Below are 24927 nucleotides of genomic sequence, written 5' to 3'. Positions count from 1 at the left end.
TTGAGGATATGTACCTTACTGTTGAAGTTAAGTAAAATTTAAATAACAAATTTCATGTAGTATATAAAAGTTAAATCACAAAAAAAATAACACAGAACAACTTCATTTATTTCAAGTATGAAAAGAGAAAACGTTGTACAAAACAAAATTTTAACTAATTAAAACTTAAAAAGAATCTAAGAAAAATTGAATTCATGTCAGAAATAAATCTAATAAAAATCAGTCAAAATAATAATGTGTCAGAGAATTTATTTTGTATTTAAGTGCATTATACTATAATCGAAATTAAAAACGATCAGGTCAGGAGTAAATAAAACTTGAATTTGCTTCATTATCAAATATGAACCTGCTGGACGGATGACCGAACAAATGATTGAACAAATCCACCAGGCGGATAAAAAATACAGGACGATATTTACGGTAGCAGAATTTATGACAAGATGAAAACAAAATGCTAAGTCCGGCTTGCGGCGTTAAAATCATTGTGAAAACTTACGTTATGTCTTTAAGAAAAAAAAAAGTACAACATTTTTTTCGTTTGGTTTCAAATGCAAAACTTTAAGTAAATTTAAAAGTATAGAAACAAACATTCTAAACTGGTACTAAACAAAATTCAGTAACAACTTCTGAAGAGCGTTGTGTTATTTAAGACTTTTCTACAAAAACGTAACAGTAAAAAAGTTGCACAAACTTAAAATCGAAAACCAGCTTCAATTTATAGGTACATTTTATAGTTTATGGGTTACATGTATGCTCAAGGAAAAAGCAAGCTGTTGTTTTGTAAATAGATAGTGTAAACTAAAATAACGAAGACTCGAAAAAAAAAAAATACATATACTATATAATTCAACGCTCTTATTATTAAACTCCTTAATCACGGGTTATAAACGAAAATAACTAGTATCGGTTATCTTTTATGCCACGCCAACATAAAAACTGTTATGAATTTTAAAGTAAACAACATTTATTTTTTATGAATCTTTTAATTCTAATTCATCAAATGGCGCTCTGATACATCACGTTTCGTCTCGGAACCATTTTCAGATCGCAGCCATTAGAGGTCGCTAAGGAGCTACGACTCCTCGGTCTTCCGTTGTATGGATTCGAAGTTGCGTGGCAACCGGATGTCGGTGACGTCAGAGGCGTTGTGACGTTGTCGGAGTGACCGCGGTCTCGTCGCTGCTGAGACTGGGATGTGTGTTGGAGGATCCTGGCGCACTCGAAGTGGTGGTTGCTCATGGCGACGTCGTGAGGGGATTCACCGTTTGAGTTGAGCACGCAAGTGGATGAGTTCATCTGAAAAGTTAAATTAGCATGAGAAGGTTCATTTGAAACGTTCGTTACGAGGGGACTTACCCACAAAAGAAGCTGGCAAAACGACAAATCGCCGATGGAACTCGCGACGTGGAGGGCAGTGTTTTGGTCTGAACCTGAAAATAAAAGAATAATGAGTTTTTAAGTTTTAAATTTGCAATTATAACAACATCATGATTTTTTGTTTGTTCATAGTATTGCAAATACAATAAAGTTATAACAAAACCCAAGTAGACTGTAAACATGTAGGTATCTCTAGTATCATTTGTTGAAAAAAGTGCTTAATAAAACAAAATATCGTAAATATATTTTCGCTTTACTCATTTACGAAGTTATAAAAAACTAAAAAACCTTTACATCACTAATTTTAGGTATTAAAAACCAAAATAAAAAGAAATGTATCTTTTTTAGCAGAATTGCTTAAAATACTGTATATTAACAACCATAGCAGACTTCAACTAATAAAATTTTTATGTTAGTACAAGTTTAAAAACATTTATTTACCTACTATACTTTATTATATAAAAAATAAAAACTATTCTAGTGTTGTTATTTTCAAAGCACCTTTAAGTATACAAAATAAGGTAACTTATTATTTGTTTTTCGAAATTAATCTAACTTTAACAGCTGCAAAAAAATATATTTCATCTAATCTAACCGTGTTTTTTGTTGATGTCTTCTGTTTTTGCATGAGCAAGCAAATGTAAAAACGAACAAGCATCACTTTCTTTAATTGATTTAATTATGTGTTGACCTTAATATAGTTTGTATTCAAAAATAACTCATAATATCAAATTTTAAAATTAAAATGTACAAGCTTTTTATACTTTTAAAATCATTTAGTGACATTTAAAAAAATAAATGTATATATTTTATAAAGCTTATATGGAATACAAAAGCACCTAGAAATATGATAAAATAACATGTTTGTATGTTAAACCAAATTAAGTTAGCAAATCTATAAAAACTTATTTTTATAAGATAGTATGCGTAACTAAAAAAAATTATAATATTGCCAGCTACTTTTATAATGATTTATAAACATAAATATTAACATAACATATTATTAACTGAAGTAGTTCCAATATACTTTAAAACTAACAAATATCTCCTTGGCAGTACTTAGGTGGAAGTGGTGCTAAATATTTTCTGTGCTCGTATTTGTCACGTATAAACTGCTCGCGTTCCTCTTTTGATGATTTACGTGTAACAGTGACGTCACAATTGTACTCTCCCCAAATCTTTCGTGATATTGAGTTTCCGATTCTTTTGACGAGACCTAAGTACTCAGCAGGCCAATCGTCTAACTCTAAAGTTTAAGCAAAGTTGTAAAGCGAGTATCAAACAAAATAAACTTATTTTTATACTTTGAAAATTTTAAATAAATTAATTTCACAGTTTAAAATACTACTTTTATTTTTCGGTCGTCGAAAACTTTACAAAACTTTTTATTCAGACAGACACTGAAAACAATAAGTTATAAGTTGTAACAAAAACTTCTTAAAAGCTTTTTGTTTTGTTCAATAAACGGTTTGTTCGAAATTTAAACAACTATAAAATTTATAAAACGAAAAACATTTTACATAAAGACTTTTAGTACTAGTATTTTAGTACATAAAAATACACCAAACAAAAAGATCAGGACAAATAATTTTATGATACAAAACAGTAATAGGGTAGAAAACACTACTTAGCTACAGTTTTTTGTACGCAAATTATGACTCATATTTTTACGTATCGACAACTCCCTAGCAAATATATAATTTCATGGTTGAAAAACTTTTTACTAGTATCTTTCATTCGTACAACTTATAAAGTATTAAAAATCTGCTTTAGTCAAATTTTCAGGTTTGGAGAAATTTCTAGGAAATTAGTAATGTAAAACTTAAGTAAACTAATAACAAAAGTAAAATTATTTTTAATGTAAAAAACAAGAAAAACTATTGCAGAATAACAAGTATTTTGAAAATAAAGTTAATGGAACTAAACAAATAAGTTGAAAACACGTCAAGCCGTATAGCAATACACAAAGTACGCTTAATGAAAGAAATTAACAGTAAAACTGAATTAAACAGTGATTTTAACTTTTTTTAAAACTTACCGAGACTCCTGACTCGCGAAATGTGAGTTCCAAGTTTTCGGTGAATCCCCGAACACTGAATGCAGATGAGGCATCCGAGATTCAGCGAGGTCCAAGTAGGGTTTTCCTCTCCGCACTCCACGCACGACTGATGCTGTGACATCGATGCGACATCATCGTTGTACGTCGTCACAGACACGTCGTGCAGGGAGGAGTTCATGACGTCATTGGTGGAGTTGTTGAACGAAGAGTCTTTGCCGTTGGAGTTCTACACAAAACAAAGTTTCAAAGCTAAACAACATTGCTTTTTAAAGCAGAGACGCCAAAAATTAGTTTTCATCAAATATAGAGCTAGTCAGATATGAATTTGCACCAATTTTGTAAAGACTAGATACGCATGACGGTTTAAATGTAAAAAAAAACAATTGTATCTACAACCGCAAGACTAAAACAATCCTTCATTTAATGCTTATATGATATAGAGGTATAGTATGCAGTTGCAAGACCATATTTCAGAAAAACAACTTAGTTAGCAGTTTCATTATTCAACCTCGTATAACTTCAACTCACAAATGTGGCGTTAAAGTAACTTTTAGACGTCTTGTTATTTTTCAGCTGCAAGTACTTGATTTTTTCAATTTGTTGCACCCAATCGTCCCTCTCTTTTATGTTGGCAGCTTGAAAGTGCCACACGCAGCCGCTTATTGTGATTATTTGAAACTCGCATGAACCACTGCTGTCGTTTTCACATGACTCTGTTGTGAGAAAAGTTAGAATTTCAATTCAGTTTACAGTTCATATGGTATAGTTTCATAAAGCTGTAGAGCTTTTAATGAAAAGTACTTTAATAAAAAATATAAACTAATCTAATTTACTTAAATTAGTAAGTTATCAAATTTAGTTACTTGTGTTATATTTATTTCAATAATGTTAACTATGTCTTTCAATACATTTAAAAGCACATTAAATATTTTACATGGAAAAATTTAAACTAATATTAAAGTAAACAGACGTAATTCAGACCTCTCTAATTATCCCGATCTTGTTTTACTTTATTTCTTTCAAAACCTACTACAAATCAGGTGTTTAATAAAATCAAATTATTACGTTCTTAACAATTTACATAATAAACTAATTTGAATTCCCAAAAGAGGAGTAAGAGAAAAAGTCTTAATTGGAAAGGATTAGAGTTTCATTTAATTGCGCAAAACGTCGAGTCTTAAAAAACAACTTTTTTAAGCCAGCAAACACGGAAATATTGAAAAGATTAAAAAGCTCAAGTCTGGCACTGAGCCAATTAAGTTCAGCAACTCAGTTTAAATTGCCGTCACAAAATCAATTGCTTTGACGCGAGTCGATAAAAAAAGTGCAAATCGAAAATCCTGTACTTCAGTGTTGAGAAATACTTTTGAAATAAAATAAAATATAGTGTTTTTTATAATTAGAATTTTTTTTTTTAACTGCTATTAAGAGGGATTTACGCGAGTTTAAGCTTTTATTTTAAACTAACTTTATAATAATTATTTGAATATAACAATAATACAAACACTTATTAGTTTAAGTTTATAATCTAAAGTTACTTTAATGGAATATTGCCCCACATGTAAAATGAAGATACAATAAACAGCATCTTAAATAAGATTTAAAATCACACGGTAATATGGAAGAACAACAATTTTATAGATAACTCAGGTACCTTGGGAATTAGTGTGATCAGTATTCAAATCGTTGTTGTTATTTGTTATTATCAACGAAGAAAGTCTTCCAGGCAGCTTTATTGTCGTTTGTTGGACATGAATCGATTGTTTGTGTCTGTTTTCCATATAATCCTGTGTGAATGGTATACATTTTCATGTTGTTTAAACAAAAAAGTTGTTGAAAAACATTAAAGTTTTATATTTAATAGGTTTTGAATTCTAACAAAAAAAGTAAACTATTAATTACACATAAATTTAAGCTAGTAGCTCTTGAATTTTCTTACCCTAAAACTAATGAAATGTATTAAATCTATATAAAAACTAACATTCATACTGTTATAGTAGCACAAAAGTCCATTCCTGTCGAGCGCCACAAACTTCTTTTTCCATTCCGCTCTATTTCGGTGATTCCCCATCTGGTGCAGCTTGTTTTTGTTAGAAGAACGAAGTTTGAGTATATACCCCTGCAAATAAATATTATTTACATAATCTTATTTCATAGATGGGTTAAGGGTTAAACTTTAAATATTTCAAGAAGTGTTATATATGTTTAAGTTATAAAGTTCAAAAGCCTACTGGCATACTCAAAAAAAAAAGTTACAAGTAGTCAGCTTATTGTTATTTTATTTAGCTGAGGTATTTTGTTTACGTAGTTATAGGGATTAATTTTAAAATATTATACTTTAAAAGGTTTTGAATAAAGTATATCTCAAACTACTTAAAACATACTAAGAAAAAAATACTTATGAAACCTGCTTGACAGGTATGTTTCTACCAGTGCCCAGTTCTTTAAATGAAGGCGAATTGTTGACTGATGATGAAGTCATGATGAAAGATTTGCTTTTCTTGTCCTCGAGATCGCTGTTTTTACGATGCTGCAAACATACAACATATATATTTATTTATTTTTTATTACTCAGCATTAGCTACAAAATTTTACTAATATGTTACATAAACTCGAGCTTTAACAGAACTCTCGAGTAGAATAATCTATAAAAGAGCTTGCACTTGGTTTTAAAACGACAGTATAAAATATTTTAAAAAATATAATATGAACTCACCATAAAATTAATTCTTTTACTTCTCAAACTCTTGCGATGTTGATTTGGAGTGAAAATATTACTAAGAGGTGTTGATGACGTCACGATATGGCTATTGTGTACCGGTGATGACATGAAGTTGCTATCACCTAAGTTTTAGTTTTAATGAAAACACTTTAATAAAAATGTTGCACAGTTGAAGTTTGAAACAATAAATCAGTTTCAGTAAACTAAACTTTAACTATTACAGTTTTTTTTTTAAACAGTAAGACAGAAATAAATAAAAACGTTAGTAAACAAGTCAAATCTCAAAAGACTTAATAAGTCACGATATATGGGCGCGTGCAACGATAAGATCTTTACCAATTAAAATGTCATTGTAATATAATTTAGCTGCTTATAATTTGCATTTAATGTCGTGCATATTCCAAAATATTTATCGCTCTATGACTTAACAGCTTCGTAATTTATTCGTTTATTGACATTCGCTTGTAAATTATGAACGTTAGAGCTGCACAAACTTTGTTTTTCTAAAGCTTTGTTTTTTATTTGACTCAAAAGTAGAAAATCTTACTCAAATAAGTTTTATACATACCTCTAGTTCACTTGTAAGTTCTAATTTATTAAAGTATTGATTTAAAATTAAGTTTCAATTAACTTTCGATCACTTGATGAAACAATAAAGTTTTTTTTATCATATGTACTAATGCTGATATTTAACCATTAAAAGAATTGACTTTTTTTTTCAAAAAATATTTTCTAAAAGCTTATAAGTTGTTTAAGATAAGTTAAATTAATCTAATTTATTAAAATTTAACAAATAATAGTGAAAAGATTGACTCATTGATAATAAAAATCATTTTTTAAATTAAGTTTTAAAAAATTCATTATTAAAAACGCAAGAATTTTGTAAAATATTTTTCTATTATGTGTTAAAATAAAAAAAAAAATTAAAAAATAATGATTTCTAACATAAATTAATCTGCAATTGTCATCCATTGTCATAATTAGTTTTAAAAGCTCATACGTTCGACAAATGGTAAAAGTGAAATTTAAAAAGTAGATATTACTTTTTAAAACAAGTCAAAGTTTTCTAACAAAGAAGTATTTAAAAGGCAAACAAAAACACTTTTTTGAACAATCAGAACCTTTAAAAAAATACGAAAAATAATGAGTTTTTGTGTGAAATTTAAAAATAGCTGTACTTATTCGACAGGATTTATTAAGTAATTCAATTTTCAAATGTATGGTAAATCAAATTAAAACTTTTTCAACAAATAAAAATTACATAACTCCAATTTTTTAAGTGTTTAAAACACTATGCAAAAACTTATTTTCTTAAATTCCAAAAACTTTTGATTTAAAAAATAAGAATGATATTTTGGTGAACATGAGAAGTATAAAAAACTCTTTGCAGAACTAGTAACAACTCTTAAAATTAATTAAACGTGTGTTTCAATAAAGAGAGAATAAAACTATAAAACAATTGCAAACTTAGGGTAGCAAATAATATTGAACTCGTCTTAATCTTTAAATATTCGAAATTTATTGAATTTTTACCACTTGCATATATACGAAACTAGACGCGTGAAATTTTCTTACATTTTGATTGCAAATAAAGGTGTCATTTATTCTTGCCTGATGTTATGCTTTTTAGAAAAAAAAGCTTCTATGTTTATTTATGAATGAGTGAATCAACAAGTAATGATTCATAGTCTTTCGTACTTGATAAAAATAAACTACGTATTTCAAAAAAGACAAAGTGATTCAATAACAGTTTCAAACTTTCAAAACTAAAAGCAGTAATAAAATAATAAAACTATTTAATTCAACTTTACGATTACATAGTAAAGTTTTGTTTAACACTGCCGCGACAAAATGTATAAAATTATAAAGCTTTGATCTCAAATTAAATTTAAAATTTTTGCTATCAACTTAACCTTATACGCTAGATATAAATAAAACCAACAATTTACTTTTATTTCTATGGAGTGGCATTTTACCATTTAAGGCGGTGCGTTTCATGGCAAGAAAATAATCTTTTCTAAATTTTATTTCCATTTCTTTGGACAACTATACAAAACTTACCTGCACCAAACATACTTTTAGGTTTTAAAAAAACTTCTTACTAGCTGATTGGTGATTAATGATATTAATGATTTTAAACTTGTAGAAAATTTTTAGGCGGTGTAATTGCTAAAACTATAAACTGAGTAAATTAAAAAAAAAAAGATTAGCTTAAAAACTTAAACTATTTTCTTTTAGTGGAGCTTTCATATAAAATTTAAATAAACATAAAAATTACTAACGTGTAGAAATTATCTTAAACTCAGTATATAAAACTAATGTAAAAGAAACATTATTAGGTAGTCAATTTTTTACTATTTAAGCTGAACAAGGTAGTTTAAAACATTAGTAAAAAAATTAACTAATCACATGGTAAAAAACATACAAAAAAATTCTCACTAAGAAGTTTATAAACAAAAAAACTTGGGTTTACTTATAAGCCACACTGCATTCAAACAATGCCGGCAAAGAAACAAAAAAAAATCATCGCTGTAAAAAATGATCAGAAAACTAAAGCCAGTTGTAATTGTGAGCAACTTTCATCCCAGTCTCAGGTATAAAGTAGAAAAAAAAAAAGGAAAGGTAAACGGGAAATTTTTTCATCAATGGCATTTTAAATTTCGACACTAAAATCGCTCAGGCGTGACAATGCTACCTACTACGACTGTGTTGTGAACTTCCAGCCATTTGACTGCATACTTTCACTTCGCAAACTTGCATGTTTGTACTTTTGGTTAAAAATTTAAAATAAAAGTTTGAACGAATCACTCGTTACAAAGGAAGTTGAAAAGTTTATTTGTATTCTGTCTCGCTTGAACTACTTCAGCGTAACTTATCTACTGTGACATCACAACTTCGTATCCGGGATTTGCACGGAAAGTAGAGAGAGGTGGTGATTTAAGAATAAAACGCAAATTTAAATTATATCAAAATTTAAATTACTGCAAGCTTGGTAACGTCAAATTACAAGTTTGGACAAATCATTTTTAAATTTGTTCGGTAAATTACTGCTTATTTAGTTGTTATTGAGTAAATATTAAGTAAACATTAAAAGTTAAGAACATAGTTTACCAGAAATTAAATAAGTTTGCTTTACAGTATAGTTCATAAAATCAAAAAAAACAAATTATAATCGATTCTTAACATAGAAAAAATATTATTTTTAATAATTTTTTTATAAACACAATAATAACAATTTTAAAATTTATATATTAAATTTAGTTTTACAACAACATAAGTTTGAATTAACTGTAGTAAATATATATTTTTTTTAATTCGAATATCTAGTGATATGATTATTGAATTAAAATTACTTAACTTGTTCAGTTTTAAATATTTCAGAAAATAAAGTCTATTTGGAATGCATTCACGGTAAAATTGAACGAGATACAATGAAGCATGAAATTTATTAAATCAACAAAATTTAACTTGACCCACTTCAACTACGATTCAAATAAACAACCTTTCTAAAGTTTAACTATAAACAAAAAAATAGAAAATGAAAAAAACTGAATGTTTGTTTAATAAAAGATAAAAATAAGATGTATATACTCATTTGAGAGTAACATAAATTTCCGTGTTTAATAGTTAAATTTCTTAAAATAGTTGATATATAGATTATATGTAATAATAATTATTATTTTTAGATGTATTATAAATAAAAAAAATTAAACATGAATACCTTTTTACAATAAATAGGCAAAGACATAAAGAATCAAATTAACGGTTTCAGCTTTAATTTAAGTTTTAATTTGGCTAAAGTTTTATCGGACACCGTAGAAATATGTAAAATAAAAAATATTTATTAAATTAAAACACTAGAAGTTCCATGGAAGTAATAAGCTTAATGTAAACATAGTTTTATATTTTAAAAACATATTATCGAACTAAATTTAATAATTTTACAACTAAAGTAGAAATAAAACTATTTTCAATTTAAAATTTAACAAATTCAATATTTTAATTTTAGCAATGTACTGCTCAATTACCATGCTCATTGCAAATACTAACCGTTTAATGATGGTGTGTTGTAAACTTTGATATTGTTTTCAGAGACTGAAGACTTCCTGATCAGGTTACCATGGTAACTAGCAGCACCACTGTTATTGAACTGCTTAAAACTTCTTGTCATCAGCACCAATCTCGTAACTGTCGGTATTTGTTGCTATCAATAAATATGCAAACCTAACCGACATACTAGATTGATTTTATAAGTTTTAGTTTAAAAACGTTGTTAATTTTTACCTTCTAAAATTTAAATAAAACGTTAAATTATAAATATTTATTTTTGTAATTAGTACATTTACACTTATTTACTCTTTTTAAACAGCATTTCAAAATTTAACCAAAATTAAGTAAGTATTTAAGAAAATTTACACTTGCAAGGTTAGAATTAGGTTGAATGTTATAAAAAAAATATTGAATGTAAAGCAGCTTAAGCATGATCAACTTACGTTCAGAAAATGCTTGCTCAACATTGAAGCCGTAAGTGGCGCACGTTTCAAAGTAATTCCAGTTACAGTTCATGCAATCGTCGCAAAACTTTTTCGCTCTTCCATCTTCTATCACACGTTGCTGACCTCTAACTCCTATGTTGTCTGACGAGTCATTGAACATATGTTAAAATTTAAAAATACTCATTTCAAAAAGCTGAGTTGCTAAGCTTCGCATAACTTTAGTTTGAGTTTATCATTAAACTAACAATGTATATAACAATGTAATAAATCTATTTTATAATACACATATACAAAAGGCATCCTTAAAAGTGAATTTAAGTCTTATCATCAATTATACAAAATATTCATAATATACAATTTTTGCAGACTTTAAAATTATTTTAAAATTTTTAAACTCAAAACTTTAAAATAAATCCTTTTTTACATCAGCTTTACCGAGAAAAGCCTATCAATAACAATGATACGTACAAGGACCACCCAAAGTATAAATAATGAATTTGCATGTTTTCTTAGCCAGATTAATTGTTGTTTGGAATGAAACGATAATTGCGCGCGAACTATTGTGACGCAATAATGATAACAGCTGCTATAAAACTTGAAGCGGATTACAGCTAGCGGAATGAGATTACTATTCGGCACTTACTGAATCGCCAGCATAAAAGGCATTTTGAATCAAATTCTATTGATAGATGTTACGTTATTTTAGATACTTGATCGAATTTATAGCTATTAGTAGTAAATAATAAAAAAAACTATAAAATACTCATAATAAATGTTTAGGTTAGATATGTAATAATTAAATTTTATACTCTAAATTTAGTATTATTGAGACTGAATAAACTGACACAATGAAAAATACCTTAACAACAGTTTAAATAAAAATGTTGGAATTTATTGTGTTATAGGAGGAATATTACCCTGTATCCTAGGAGCCACATGACATTGCGGCCAACTATAAACCAATAAAAACTTTTGGTCATCATTTTATTAACTTTTAGACTAACTAATTTTGTTAATAACTTTTTAAACTTTACTTTGTTTAAACTTCTTCAAACTACGATTCGTTTTATACTATTATTATTATTTAAAAAAGATTGTAGTATGAGTTAGTTTTGCGACCCGGGTAAATATTTATGTTTGGAAGCCTTTTAAATGAAATTTTAGACTGTATCATAATTCCTAACATAAACATTTTTTTAAATTAACCTACGGCAAAGTAATCAATAGTTTGTACTTATTACAGTTAAATATATTTACTTCACAGTAATAACTTTTATATATTAGAATGCTAGTTTACAAAAAAGTATAAACTTTTTAATTTCCATGTATTAAAAAAGAACAAATTTCCTTTAAAAAATACTTGTACGAAGTGTTAAAAGAATCAAAAAAAAACGGTAAATTGAAAGCAAGCTGATAAAAACTATTATATAATTTATAATTTAAAAACATATATATTATAACACAAATGTTAATACCAGTAAGGATGGGACAAATATAGCTTCTTTCAATCTTATAAAAACGACATTTATTTTATTTGATAATACAATTCAACTGTATATAAATTTAGAAAAAAAAATCGAAGCGTACATCTACTAACTTTTTATTAAAAATATGTGGTAAATTTTAACTCAGTCAAACTGAATGTTTTATACAATTCTTCCTATACTTTTTACTTTATAGATAATAATAAAAGTTCTCGACTGAATGATAAAGAGAATGATCATTTCAAAATTTTTAATTTTATTAACAAAACAACGTTTCACTCTTTTGAACCAAATCAAACGAGATCATCAGTTTAATAAAATTTTATTCAAATAGAATCTAAAATTTATTTTATTACTATTCTTTCCCACTAAAATGCATTAATAAAAAAGAGTTTAATAAAAAATACACTTTCAATCAGCTACACAAATATTGTTTAGATTTACTATGTAGTCTTGTAAGGAGGTTGCTGTTTACAGGAATTAACTTCTAACCTTGAGTACCGACGAGTACAATAGGAGCATCAGTGTACAATTTGGTGTGGTAGGAAGCACACGTGTTGAAGGACACCTCGTCTGTCAGGCTGAACACCATAAGCAGTCCATCTACCCAGTCTACCAACTGAAAAATTGTTAATACTACGTATAATTTATAAATAAATATTAACCTAATTAATTTCGTCTGACGCAAGCAGTATCGAGTTTGACTTAAGTATTCCAGATGAGTGTAAGTATATTTTCAGTTTTTGAAAAAGTATTCTAAAAGTAATTTTCTATAAATAAAAATCAAACTTAAAGTTATACAAAACATATGCGCGTATAACATGTTATTTACAAATAAAACTTAGTAGAAAAGGCAAATATTAAACAACTAACAATTATTCTCACAGTACCACATTTATTATTATAAAAAACTTACACCATACTTCTGTACTAATAAATTGTTTGTTTAACTGACGTTTTAAATTTAACGGCTATTAGCTGAGTAAATGAAGCGTTGAAGTGTTAACATCGTGTTAACATAAATGCTTAATTTTATTTATAGATCCATTTTTTAGTAACTGAAAGTTAAATTCAAACAGTTGTGTATAGGAAAGGAGAACAGTCTTTAGTGACACTTGATATTCAAAAAATCTACCTGTTGGCCATTACTGATATTCACTTTAATTAGTTAATTGATATTATAAAATCTATATATAATAAGTTGTACGTTATGTACAAAAACATTAAAATAGCTGCTCAAAACAAACAAACTTCTTTAGTTGGAGGCCCAGATTCATCTCTTATTAGTAGTAAGCAAGTTTGATTTCCCATTCTAATCGACTTTTTGTATCTGCCTCCATTTTGTGACTCTTCGTAACTGTATTCTCCTGTGCCGTTATAATTCAATAAATAGAGAATTGTAAAGAGTTAAATTTATTTCTATTTTCAATTTTTAAATAAAAATCTAGAAAATTTACGCAAAATACAAAAATACTAAACATTATTTAGTTTTTAAACTGTTACAGAAAAATATGCAAATTTAAAAATGCATTTTTAGAAACTTTAAAAAAATGGTTCTTATAATTTTAAACTTTCCTATTCAAAAAAAATCGGTTCTAATTACTTCTTTAAACAAGATTTTAGCAAAACAAACAGCATAAATTTTTCTTAAGTAATTACAAATAACAATATATTATAGAATGTTATTCTCGTTTTTTCTTTCTTGAACTAATATGATAACTTAAAAAAATAAGTCTATGAAGTTTATAGATATAAATTTATGGAGCTTTTAAATCAATTTAGCATTTCATTTGTACCTGTTAAAAACTTGTGTATTAGTGAGGATTTTCCAGATGTCATTCCTCCTAAGACTCCCTGTTTTTATAAAAGTAATAACATAAAGTTTATATAAGCAAAAACTTCAACTAAAGTTTGTATGAAACTTTGATATAATTGATAGAGTATTCTATATTTATATATATTTATGTGTATTGTTTGTATTTATAATTTTCATCAAAAGTATGATGCTTATGGCAAAAACTGTACTTTTGATCTTTTATAAGCACTTTAATTATTTACAAAAGTAAAAATCAAAAAATAAAATGTAGCAAAGAACTAAATAAAAATAAATTTTACCGTTTGCAAGGGCTATATATTTTTTTCTTTTTAAAACACTTTCTTAATTTTTTTTTAAATAAAAAATTTCCACACATGGTAAATTTCATGTCAGCATCATTAACAATGACCTTAACAAAGTTCAGATGTATGACTAACACACGGGTTTTTATAGAATTGGAAATTTTTAAAAGACTTAAAGTGCACTTTAGTGGAACAAATTACGTGAAATAAGTGCAACTTGTAACTGACCAGTTTAATTACAGGAGTTTGTTTACTCAGAGTCCATTCCTGGTTGTTCACAAATGAATCTATTAAAAGTTTAAATTGTATCAACTGACAGAAAAAATAACTTGTTTGTAATTATTTTAACTTATTGCAACTAGTCAAAAATAAACAGTGTACAAAACTTACAAACCATATAAAAAATAATATCAATAGTAAATTGTTTCTTTGTAAATGCTAACATTGAAAATAATGCAATCAAAAACTTTTTGTCATCACAAAATCTAATTTTTTTTTTTACATATTTTTAAAAACAAAATAGTCGTTAATTTAAATGGTAGAGCTTGAATAAAAATAGAAACTAAAGTTTAAAATCGACATAAACTATTATGTTAAGAATCCAAAAAAATATATAACCATCCAACAAAATCAATTATCAAACAACTAAAAAAACTTAATTTAAATACCTTTAAAATCAATCGCTACAAACTTTAAATAAAAGTAGTTGGTCAATATATTTTAAATATTTTAGAAAAACTGCTAGTAACTTTTTCTAAACATTGATATTAAAATTTACACATATATGTATATAGTTTTTTTAACTTAAATTTCGATTTACCTTCAACATAAACCATGTGTTGCCGAATAGAGTTTTGTAAATCAATATCTTGAATTTCTTCTATCAGTTCGTATATACTATATATATTAGGATGAACTTCGTTAAATCTGTGAGAAAGAATCTTTTATAGTACCAGTTTACAACTATGTATATTTAATAAGACCAAGAAAATGTTTGAGAAATCTATTTACTATTTGCTAATTTAATATTAAAATATATTAAAACTTACAGTTTAAAAATAAATTAGATAGAACAAAAATTAAAAATAGTTAATAAAACCAACTAATGTAAACATAAAAAGAAGCAATAAAAGTTATTTATAATACATAAGCATTCAAAAGTAGTATAAAAAGAAACTTGTGTTTAATTTAACAAATGGAATACTGGAAAAGTATATAAACAATAAAAAATTGTTATGAGTATATAACAACATATGCCATCGTTACACTAAGATTGAAATTATTTATTTATAAGTCAAATATATTATCGTAATTTTGAGCAGTAACAGATATGAATAATACAAAAGAATAAATTTATCAGTTTTTCGCGATAACAAGCAATCATCATTAAATAAAGAAACAAACTTAAATTACTATAAAGTTAAATTTGGGTTACAAAGTAACTTGAAATTTTTTACACTAAGTAAGTAGTAATTTGGTCCTAAAAATTATAGATAAAAAAATATGTAATAATGTTTCTAATTTAAAACAAACAAAGTTTTAAAAGTACGAAATAAGAAACAAATATGTAAGATAATATTGTAATACAAAAGTAATATAACCTTTAAATATGAAAACTATAAAAAATTGCAAGTTGTAAACATACATCATAAACCGTTTTAAAAGAAAGAAACTTCAGCTTACAGTATTCAAAATTTTGTTATAATTATATGGTTTTTTACAAATACGAAAAAACAAATAAGAAGGTTAAACAAGTGAGTTGGAACATGCTCACACCAATTATATTACTCATTAAATTGATAGAAACTTGCCTAGGTATAATTTATTGATCACTTTATTGCGTCACAGTATAGGTGACACAACGGCGATGCAGATAAGAGCTTATTTCGCAAACAAACTCAGAATCGATGACAAGAATAGCCAAACAGAAAGGTGTGTGCTGTGTAGATTTATATGTGAAATTTTATAAATAACATAACCGATTAACTAGGTTTTTTGAAGTACCAACTTTATAAATCCAACGATACATCTTGCTCTGTTACATGTCAATTATACATACATATGTATAAACATGTTTTTAGCCTATATATTTTTTTATTTAAATTCTAAACTTACTCAAACAAATAAAACTACAGGTAATAAATTTATAAAATTTCAACAACTAAATATACATTATAAAACATTTAAATAGAATATTCTATAGACATGCAAACTCTTTAAAAGATACATTTGCAACCCTGTTATCTGAATACTTAAAATACAACGGACATATCTATTACGTCATATAGAAACTGATTGACCACATGTGAATGCCAAACAATGCTCACTTGTCATCAAAACTTTTCATTCAAGTGGCCACATAAAAGCAGTAGAGTTTAAAGAACAGTAGAGTTTAAAGAACAGTAGAGTTTAAACTAATGACATTAGCAAAATTTTTCTATCAAAGCAAACTAAAAGAGTAACTACTTTTGCTATATATTTCACTGTGAATTAAAACTTAAATTGATAAGAAAAACTTTAGATTTTAACAATTTTAGTTTTTGATTAAAATGGCAATTATAAAAGCTACTATGATACTTTTAATTAAAAACAATAGATACAATAAGTAAAAACTAAGTACACAGTTATAAAAAATAATACATAAACAATGAATCAAAATGTGTGCCTTAAAATCTAAAATCTGTAGTAAATATCTAAAAAGAAACAGATTTATTATGAAAAACTTTAATGTTTTTTTCTCTAATTAGTCAGTTAGCAAAAAGCTTACTGAAAAATCGATTTAAAAGAGAACTTAAAAGTACGGCATACTGAAATTTTGTTTAAGATATATAAAAAAGTTAAGTCTGGTAATTAAACTTTAAAAATATTTATAAACTTAAAGTATTTTAAAGTTTATTTATTTAGTTAAAACAATACAAAACAACACTAGTTGAAGCGAAAATACGAAAAAGTTTATAATGTAATAAGTTAGTACAACTCATGTATTTTATATATCAACTCTAAAAGTACTAAAACTTTAATGATTAAAGATCATTAATCTAACTTACTTTAAAATTCAATATATAAACCTAAATAACATTTTTGAAATAAAATTAATGTACTAGCAAAGTCAAGTAAATTAAACTGATTAATATGAAATATGCCTAACACATACTAAAGCCTAAAATAAAAACCTTAGGAACTTATTCATCATAAATCTGGTCAAAACATTATTTAATCTATTACATTAGGTTATTGAAGTTATTAATTTTATAAGTTTAAAAAGCTTAATTATACTAAAAAGTTTTTGTTCAAAAACTTCAACTTATGTTTAAAATATTTTTAGTTTTCCATTTTTAAAAATAGAGTAAAGTTACTTTTTTTTAAAGATAAAATTTTAGCACTAATTAGTTTGTTCATGAGCCTTAAATTTAGAACTTTAAATAATTAACTTGGTAAAATCATGTTTATATATTTATTTACAATATAAAATTTCTCTTGATAGAACTAAACTAAAAATAAATGTACAGAAATCTCTTTATACAATTTAAAAATAAAATATTAAAGTTTTTATAAAGAGTAGCTTACTTAAAGTAAAAAATTTGCTCATCAAAAATTAAATACTATATACCATACTTATAAGGCAAGTTAGTATAAAAGTTAACATTGGATTTTATATGAACCAAGTCACTTTTTAAATGATATAATAAATTCATTATCTTTTTTAGATTAAGTCAATTGAAAAAATATTGAACAAAATGTATTGGACAACTTTTTATAAACAACATTTTATCATCAATTTTCCTTAAAACTTTAAAATTTACCAAACTTCTTAATATTATTTTTGAGCTTAAGACACTCGTTTTTTCAAATCTTTTCCAGGTTTTCCAAATTTCTTGCAGGTTTTTAAAAGTACACATTTTTGAGTCTATTTTTAGTTTAAAGTTAAGTTTAAGGTAAGATACTGTGTTAAATAGTATAAAAATATTGAAAAGATACTGTAAAGCTACTTTAAATATGTTTTTATATGAAAATATTTCTATTGATGACAAAACTTTTTATCTATGCAATAGATTTTTAGAGTCAAATTGAAATTTTACTACTGAATATGAGAAAATTGTTTAAAATCCAGATTTTTCCAGGTTTTTAAAGTGATTTTTGTTCAAAGCTCCAGGTTTTCCCAGGTTTTTTTTGCCTAAATTATCAAATTCCAGGTTTTTCCAGGATTCCAGGTTAAGTGGCAACCCTGTTTTGAGTTAAATCTTGAAAAAATAATCCTTCAATTTTTTTTGACACAAAAGATAGATGAATAATACGTAAATATTTAAAGGAGAATTTTTTATAAAAAATACAAGATTTACTGTATTAGAAAAAACAGCATAACCAAAATGTAAAATATTGGTTATAATTTGTAAAAACCTTCTAACAAAGTATCTTTACCTTTTCAGTTTCCAGCATACTAAGCCTACTAAACTCTTTAACTTTAATGTCAGATATCTCAAAAACTATTTGAATGTACTTTAGCTGCAAAAAATTTGTAGTAGCTCAGATAAAATATACTAAATAATAAATAAAAAATAATTGAACCCCGTATGACCTATAATGCAATATTTTAAGGACAGAGAAAAAAAAATTACCTACGCTATGTATAAGAATAAATTATTCCAAAAAAAAAACTTACCTACGCTATATATAAGAATAAAATGTTTCATGTTTATATTCATCAATTTATTAAGAGCTAAATCAAAAAATTTAATGACCTATGATTAAAAAATAAATGTTAAATTTAATAAGTCAAGCAAAAATTAAATTAATATAAGAAAGTATCTAAAAAGTAATAAATATTAAATATTTTTTACATACTTAATAAATAAAAGAATTTGAAAATATCTATAACTTTAATTTATACTCTTACTTTATAATTTATAATTCTTTTTTTATTTTTATTTAAACCATAGGCAGACATGTATAAGACAAAAACTTTACTTCAACAAATTTTTAATTTAACAATGATAATTGATACAAAAACAGTAAAAAGAAATAACAAACTATATACATTTTTACAAAAAAAAAAATTTAGTTAAATTATGTGCTAACCTATTGATTTCATATTGAATTGGGCAACAAGCTGAAGCTTGAGAGTTGACACTGACAGATCTTTTTCTTGGTGTTACAATGTGGCTTGAAGATGAGCTTTGGCCATCTGAGTTGGGTTGAAAAACATCATCTTCCTCGCAATTGCGTGACTGCATATCCAGCTTCTTATATTTACTTAAATGGAATTTTTTGAGCTATTTATACCTAAAAACATGATAAAACATTACAACTGAAGGAATAGTTAAAATACATAGTCTATATAGTTTTTAAAACCATATTTGCTTATAATATTAAAACAAAAAAATTAAGACATGATTCATTCAAAAACATTTTTATTCAAAGAAACAAGTAATATCGATTTCAGCTAATCTTTATCAACTACTTTTGTTAGCAACTAATTTTAAAAACAAACATTGAGTAACTAAACAGTTAGAGGTTTTATCAGAAAAAATTCAACTTACCAATTAGCATAATTAAGCAAAATTTATCAGAGATAGATTAACAGTTTATAATTACATGATTACAGATTAATTTTTTGGTATTTTAAGTAAGATAAGCAAACGCATAAATATAAAAACAAAACAACAATAAACATAATAAAATAAGCGACAAACAAAAATTATAACAACTTTTAAAGATTAGATTCCTACAAGTTTTTTTTGTAATATCAAAATAATAATTTCCTGAGAGTTTGAAGTAAATTTCTTTAAAATTAAAAAAGGATATAGATTTTTACTTAGTATTCGAAAACTCAGAGAAAATTGACCTTGAATTTTTTTTTGTTCCATACAGTTGTATAGGATTTTTTTGCAGAACTGGTTGTATATCAAAACTCAACTGAATTTTCTGTTCTATAAAATGTATATTATACTGTATACTCTAAACTTTCAAATAAGAGCCAACTTTATTTTTTGTAAGAAAAAATGCTAGACCCCTTTAAGGCCTTTTTCAGTTATATTAAACCATAGTTAAGTTTTTTGTCATATATATGGGACACGTTAAAAATCCACCTGGTCAAATTTGAGAACCACTTACCAATCGAGGGTGAGGGTTATGGGTATCAGCGATAGTGAAAAAAAATGTTTAATGCAAAAAATGTATAAAATAAATTAATAAGTAAAGAAAACATTTTTAAAAATTGGGTGGATTTTGAATGCGGTGGATTTTGATCAGGTGGATTTTGATAGTAAACCCATATATATAACTGCATTAAAAGCTATGAAACTTTGTATATGCATTTTTAATGAACTTTATAAATACAATTTTTCTTTCAAACTGATCCATTCAGCAATTATGATTTCACACCAAAAAAAATTGTGCAAACCCCAAAATTTTTCTATAATTAGATATACATATAATAGAATAAATTGAACTTAAAAAAAAAATCATTATCAAATTAAATTTAAGGTAGTCTAAATATCATTTATTTACTTGCATAATATATTCTAAATTCCAGGTTTTTCTTGTTTAAATTGCCACAGTGACCAAAAACCATCATCAGCTATATGAAATAAAATTTACACTTGAATAATATAAACTATACAAAACTAAAAACATTGTGATGCAGGCCCTTTTTATGAAAAAATTCAACTTCCCTGTAGAAAAAGATACAAATATAGTAAATTTACATACATTAAAATTTGGGTGTAAACTTTAACTCATATAGATGATGATTGTTTTGAAGGAAGAATATGTTCTGTGTTTTCCTAAATATTGTATTTTAAAATGAACTTTCTCTTATATATATATTAAATACATAAAGATATATTGTTATCAAAAAATATATAAATACATACTAATTTATAAACTCTGACATTTACCCATTGTCAAAACTTCAAATTTTGTTACAACCAGTTTAGTAAATAAATTTTATTAAACTAACTTTTTCTAGGTATAGTGTTAACTTACACAACTAATATATTCCTTATATTTTGTTAATTGGATTTTTTTTTAATGTTGTTAATCAAGTTACAATTAATCTATTTAAAATGTGTTGACTTCTGAATTAACTTTTACTCTAATCTATTTTTTTTTTAAAGTTAATTCAAATTGATTAACTCTAACTGCTTTCTGAAATAATTGTATACATTTATGGACATTTTTTTAAAACTATTGATGATTTTTCCTGTAAATTTGAAATAATTTAATATTATTTCTTCTTTAGCAAGCCTTCGAGTTATAGAACTTATAAATATTATTTCAAAATACTTTTAAAATGTAGATGTAAATTATTCCAAAATTTCTCAGTTGGAGTCCAACAATTCGAGGATATAATCTAATTACTTGAAAAGTAAAGTGTGTGGCCCAATGGAACTTAATGATGGCTTTGAAAACTCTTTGAGTTGAACGTTAAAAGATCAAAAAATAGTGGTCACACATATATGGAAGTAAAAGTTAACACTTTTATAGATCTTTGAAACATGTTTCTAAAAATCCTTTTTGTACTCAAAATTTATGATAAGAAGTAGATTAGACAAAATATTGTAAAAAATTTTGATTAACTTAAACATTTTAGAAAATACATAGTATTTTAAAACAAAAAACAAAATTTTTATCTAGTTACTTTAGATTTTGTTTTTTTTTTTTGTTTTTCCTTTGAATGTTATTGCAGTAGGACAAATGGCAGCATTATTTTCAGTTTTGATACTTTACTTTATAAATAAGCTTTTGATTTTTAAAACATAAACTTATTGAATTTTTTCAAAAAGAATAAAAATAGCTACATTTAAAAACATTTTAGTAAAACAAGTAATAAATAATATAGTACAGATAGTAATACTTGATTTAAAAAGCTTTGATATAATCAATGAAGCCTTTCAATATAATATATTTTTGATCCAAAGTAACTCTCCTTAATATTTCTTGTAGTAATTATTACAAGTATTGTATATTACATCAGAAGTAAATCTTCTACAAAATTTTTTTGAATTCAAATATTTGCAGTTAGTATAATTGCAACTATTGCCTACAAATTTACCAAAAGTGCTACAATTAAAACATTTTGGTGCTTAAATAAATTTATTTGTTATCAAAGTAAAATATAGCTGTAAAAAAAGTAGTGAAAAGAAATAAAATTTATTTAGAAAATTCAAAAGATTTTATTTTGTATTTTTTCTATTTACACTATTTAAGTATATACTTATTATTATTATTTTTTAATTTGGCTATACCTAGCGTCTTCAAAAATATTTTAATTAGTTGAAAAAACAACAGTTTCTTTAGTACATTAAAATGTACAAACTAAACTTGAAATTTAACATTAGTAAAATAATCATAAAATTTATTTATTAAATTAAAAAAAAAAAAGTAATATTGTGTCAAAATGTTTAATGCTGCTTTTTTGAGACATTTAAATCCTCCAAATCTCTTTAATGCATTTAGTCGTTTCATAAAAAATACAAGATCAAAAAAAAAAAAAAAACAATATGGTGGTAGTATTTTTTATTTATTTAAATCTAAATAAGTTAAAGTAAGACTGCGTGCTTCCTCCATCTATTTTTGGAATTTCATTTTCCATTGGTGTTAAAGCGCGCTTTTTTGTATAGTAAGAGTTAAGCTACATACAAAAACTGATGGTTGCATTTTCAACCTTGCACGTCTGAGATTAAAGCCAAGGATGGAAGATATAACACTTCAGGAATGATCTTTAATGATGATGTTGCACTCGTATCTGTTTTGACCCCAAAATCTACAAGTACTACTAAGTTAATTTTTATCAGCTTGTTCTGATTCTGGCCTCACAGATATTCTTAAAATAACTAAAGTCCTAAGCAAAGAATTATATTTTCTACATTTAATCAAGATAAATGACAAAACTATAAAGAAAAAAATTAAAAAACTTATTTATCTTAAAAAAACACGTTTAGCTTATTTAATTTTTTTTTCAAATTATGTATCATTTGCAACTAAGTATGATGTATTTAGTTGAGTCTTTTTTCTATATATTTTCAAAATTAAACAAAATTTATTGTCAAGTAGGAAATTAATTTCAAAATATTTATTTAGTAGACAGTTTAAAAAAACAAGTTCAAAATTTTAAGAGATGGGAATATAGGGTTTAAGTTTTAAACTAATACAACTTTTTTGATGTAGCAAGTAAAACTAAAGTAAAGGTAAGTTAATTACTAAGTTATTAATAAAAATTATTTTACTTTAAATTTTGTTTGCGTGTTAAGCTTGGGCCGCTCTTACTTAATCAATATTGATTCCAGACTTTAGTATTCGCTCTGTTTACATCAAAACTTAAAAGCTTTTTACGATGTCAGAGTTTTGATTTGACAGTTTGTGCAACTATTTAGGTAGTCGAACATTGCGCTGTTTTTATATGTTCCACAGTGATCTGTAAAACGTCGGAAAACTTGTCGTGATGTCTTTCCAAAGTAAGAGATGTTCTGACCTGCAGAGCACATGTATCCAAAAGTATGGTTCGCGTCGAATATTTCCGATCATTTGTTTTTGTTGCTGAAGTATAAGTATTAAGAAACTTTTTTGCTATAAAATAGATGCTAATTGTTTTTGAAACCGTAATGGAAAATTACAAACGTAAACTATTGTGAAAAAAGAGAAGTTTTTGGTGTTTTTTTTTTTTTAATTTTTCTTTTGGTATATTTTTTGAATGTTTAGTTGTCGATTTTATAAATTTTATGAAGTTTGTTAATTTTTCACTGTATAAGATTTTGTTGATATTGATTCTTAAATGTTAAGATTTCAATTTTCGTAAGTTCTTCTTTGAAAACGGTGAAATTTGAGCATATATTTAGTGTTCTGTTTAGATAAAAGTTGAACAAACTAAGTTTCAACGATTTAATTTACTAACTTGTTTAAATCTTCCTTATTTGAGTGTCTATATTAGCACGTAACTTAACTTTTTCTATACTTTTGGGAATTTTAAAAAGTTCTATAAGGTGTATTATATAATACATCCTGATATACATCGGCTAAAACTGATTATAAGTTATATCTATTATGACTATAAGTTCAAAATAAGTACAAATTTAGTATAAAATGCTAATTTTATTAAAATCTTCTAAACTAAAAGTTTTTATAGTATAAACATTTCTAGGCTTAATATCAGCCTTTTAAAACAACTAATAAAGGTTTACCAGGTTAGGAAAAATCAGTGTAAAAATATTTTAATATTATGGCAACATTTGTGTCTGTTAAGTATAAAACTGAAGATTTTCAAAAAATTACTAAGACAACTTTGTAAACTTTTAAATATCAAAACTAAAAAAAAATCATTAAAATTTGTTATGAAGTTTATATTTCTTTATGTACATTTAAAGATGTTTAAATAATTTTTATAACACAGAATATCGTCAAATAATCTAATGCCAATTAACATAACTTAACTTTTAGTTTTTTTTTTTGCATAAAACTCAATTTATTGGCTTCCTTATTAATAATTTTCTTTGAAAACTAATAAATGATTTTTTAATTCTATTTACAGTTCTTAGACCACTCGGACTACACTGTATAAATTAATTAAAACTCTTATTTTTTGAAATGATATGAGTCATAAAGTAAAAAAGCACAACCGTTCGCTAGAAGTTTTTTTAGTTTCACTTTTTTTTTCTTATACCTTTAGTGCGATAT

At 25.5% G+C, this 24927-nt stretch overlaps 1 protein-coding gene across 1 annotated transcript; it reads right to left on the bottom strand.

The window, feature by feature from the left end:
- Positions 1-103: 103 nt before the first annotated feature.
- Positions 104-19528, bottom strand: LOC145838187 (arf-GAP with GTPase, ANK repeat and PH domain-containing protein 1-like). The gene is made up of 18 exons (XM_082945747.1): positions 19333-19528; positions 15077-15183; positions 14485-14543; positions 13935-13992; positions 13390-13505; positions 12631-12757; positions 10652-10795; positions 10209-10346; positions 6153-6280; positions 5844-5966; positions 5418-5555; positions 5091-5223; positions 3965-4149; positions 3416-3662; positions 2417-2623; positions 1973-2068; positions 1357-1430; positions 104-1296 (listed from the first exon to the last, which is right to left on the bottom strand). The coding sequence occupies exons 1-18, from the start codon at positions 19485-19487 to the stop codon at positions 997-999; spliced, it is 2535 nt and encodes an 844-aa protein (XP_082801873.1). The 5' UTR covers positions 19488-19528; the 3' UTR covers positions 104-996.
- Between the last annotated feature and the right edge of the window lie 5399 nt (positions 19529-24927).

This window comes from Thalia democratica, chromosome 6 (genome assembly GCF_965202585.1).
Source record: "Thalia democratica chromosome 6, ktThaDemo2.hap1.1, whole genome shotgun sequence".
Classification (NCBI taxonomy): Eukaryota; Metazoa; Chordata; class Thaliacea; order Salpida; family Salpidae; genus Thalia; species Thalia democratica.
Note: the sequence above shows the minus strand (reverse complement) of the source record. Positions and strands in the feature narration are given on the sequence as shown.

Excerpts from the sequence above, each read along its gene's own strand:
- LOC145838187 (XM_082945747.1), bottom strand. The coding sequence starts at position 19,487 with ATGCAGTCACGCAATTGCGAGGAAGATGATGTTTTTCAACCCAACTCA. Across the intron at positions 2,624-3,415 it reads TTCGCGAGTCAGGAGTCTCG|AGTTAGACGATTGGCCTGCT; the intron begins GTAAGTTTTAAA and ends CTTAAACTTTAG. Across the intron at positions 1,297-1,356 it reads TTTGCCAGCTTCTTTTGTGG|ATGAACTCATCCACTTGCGT; the intron begins GTAAGTCCCCTC and ends TTAACTTTTCAG.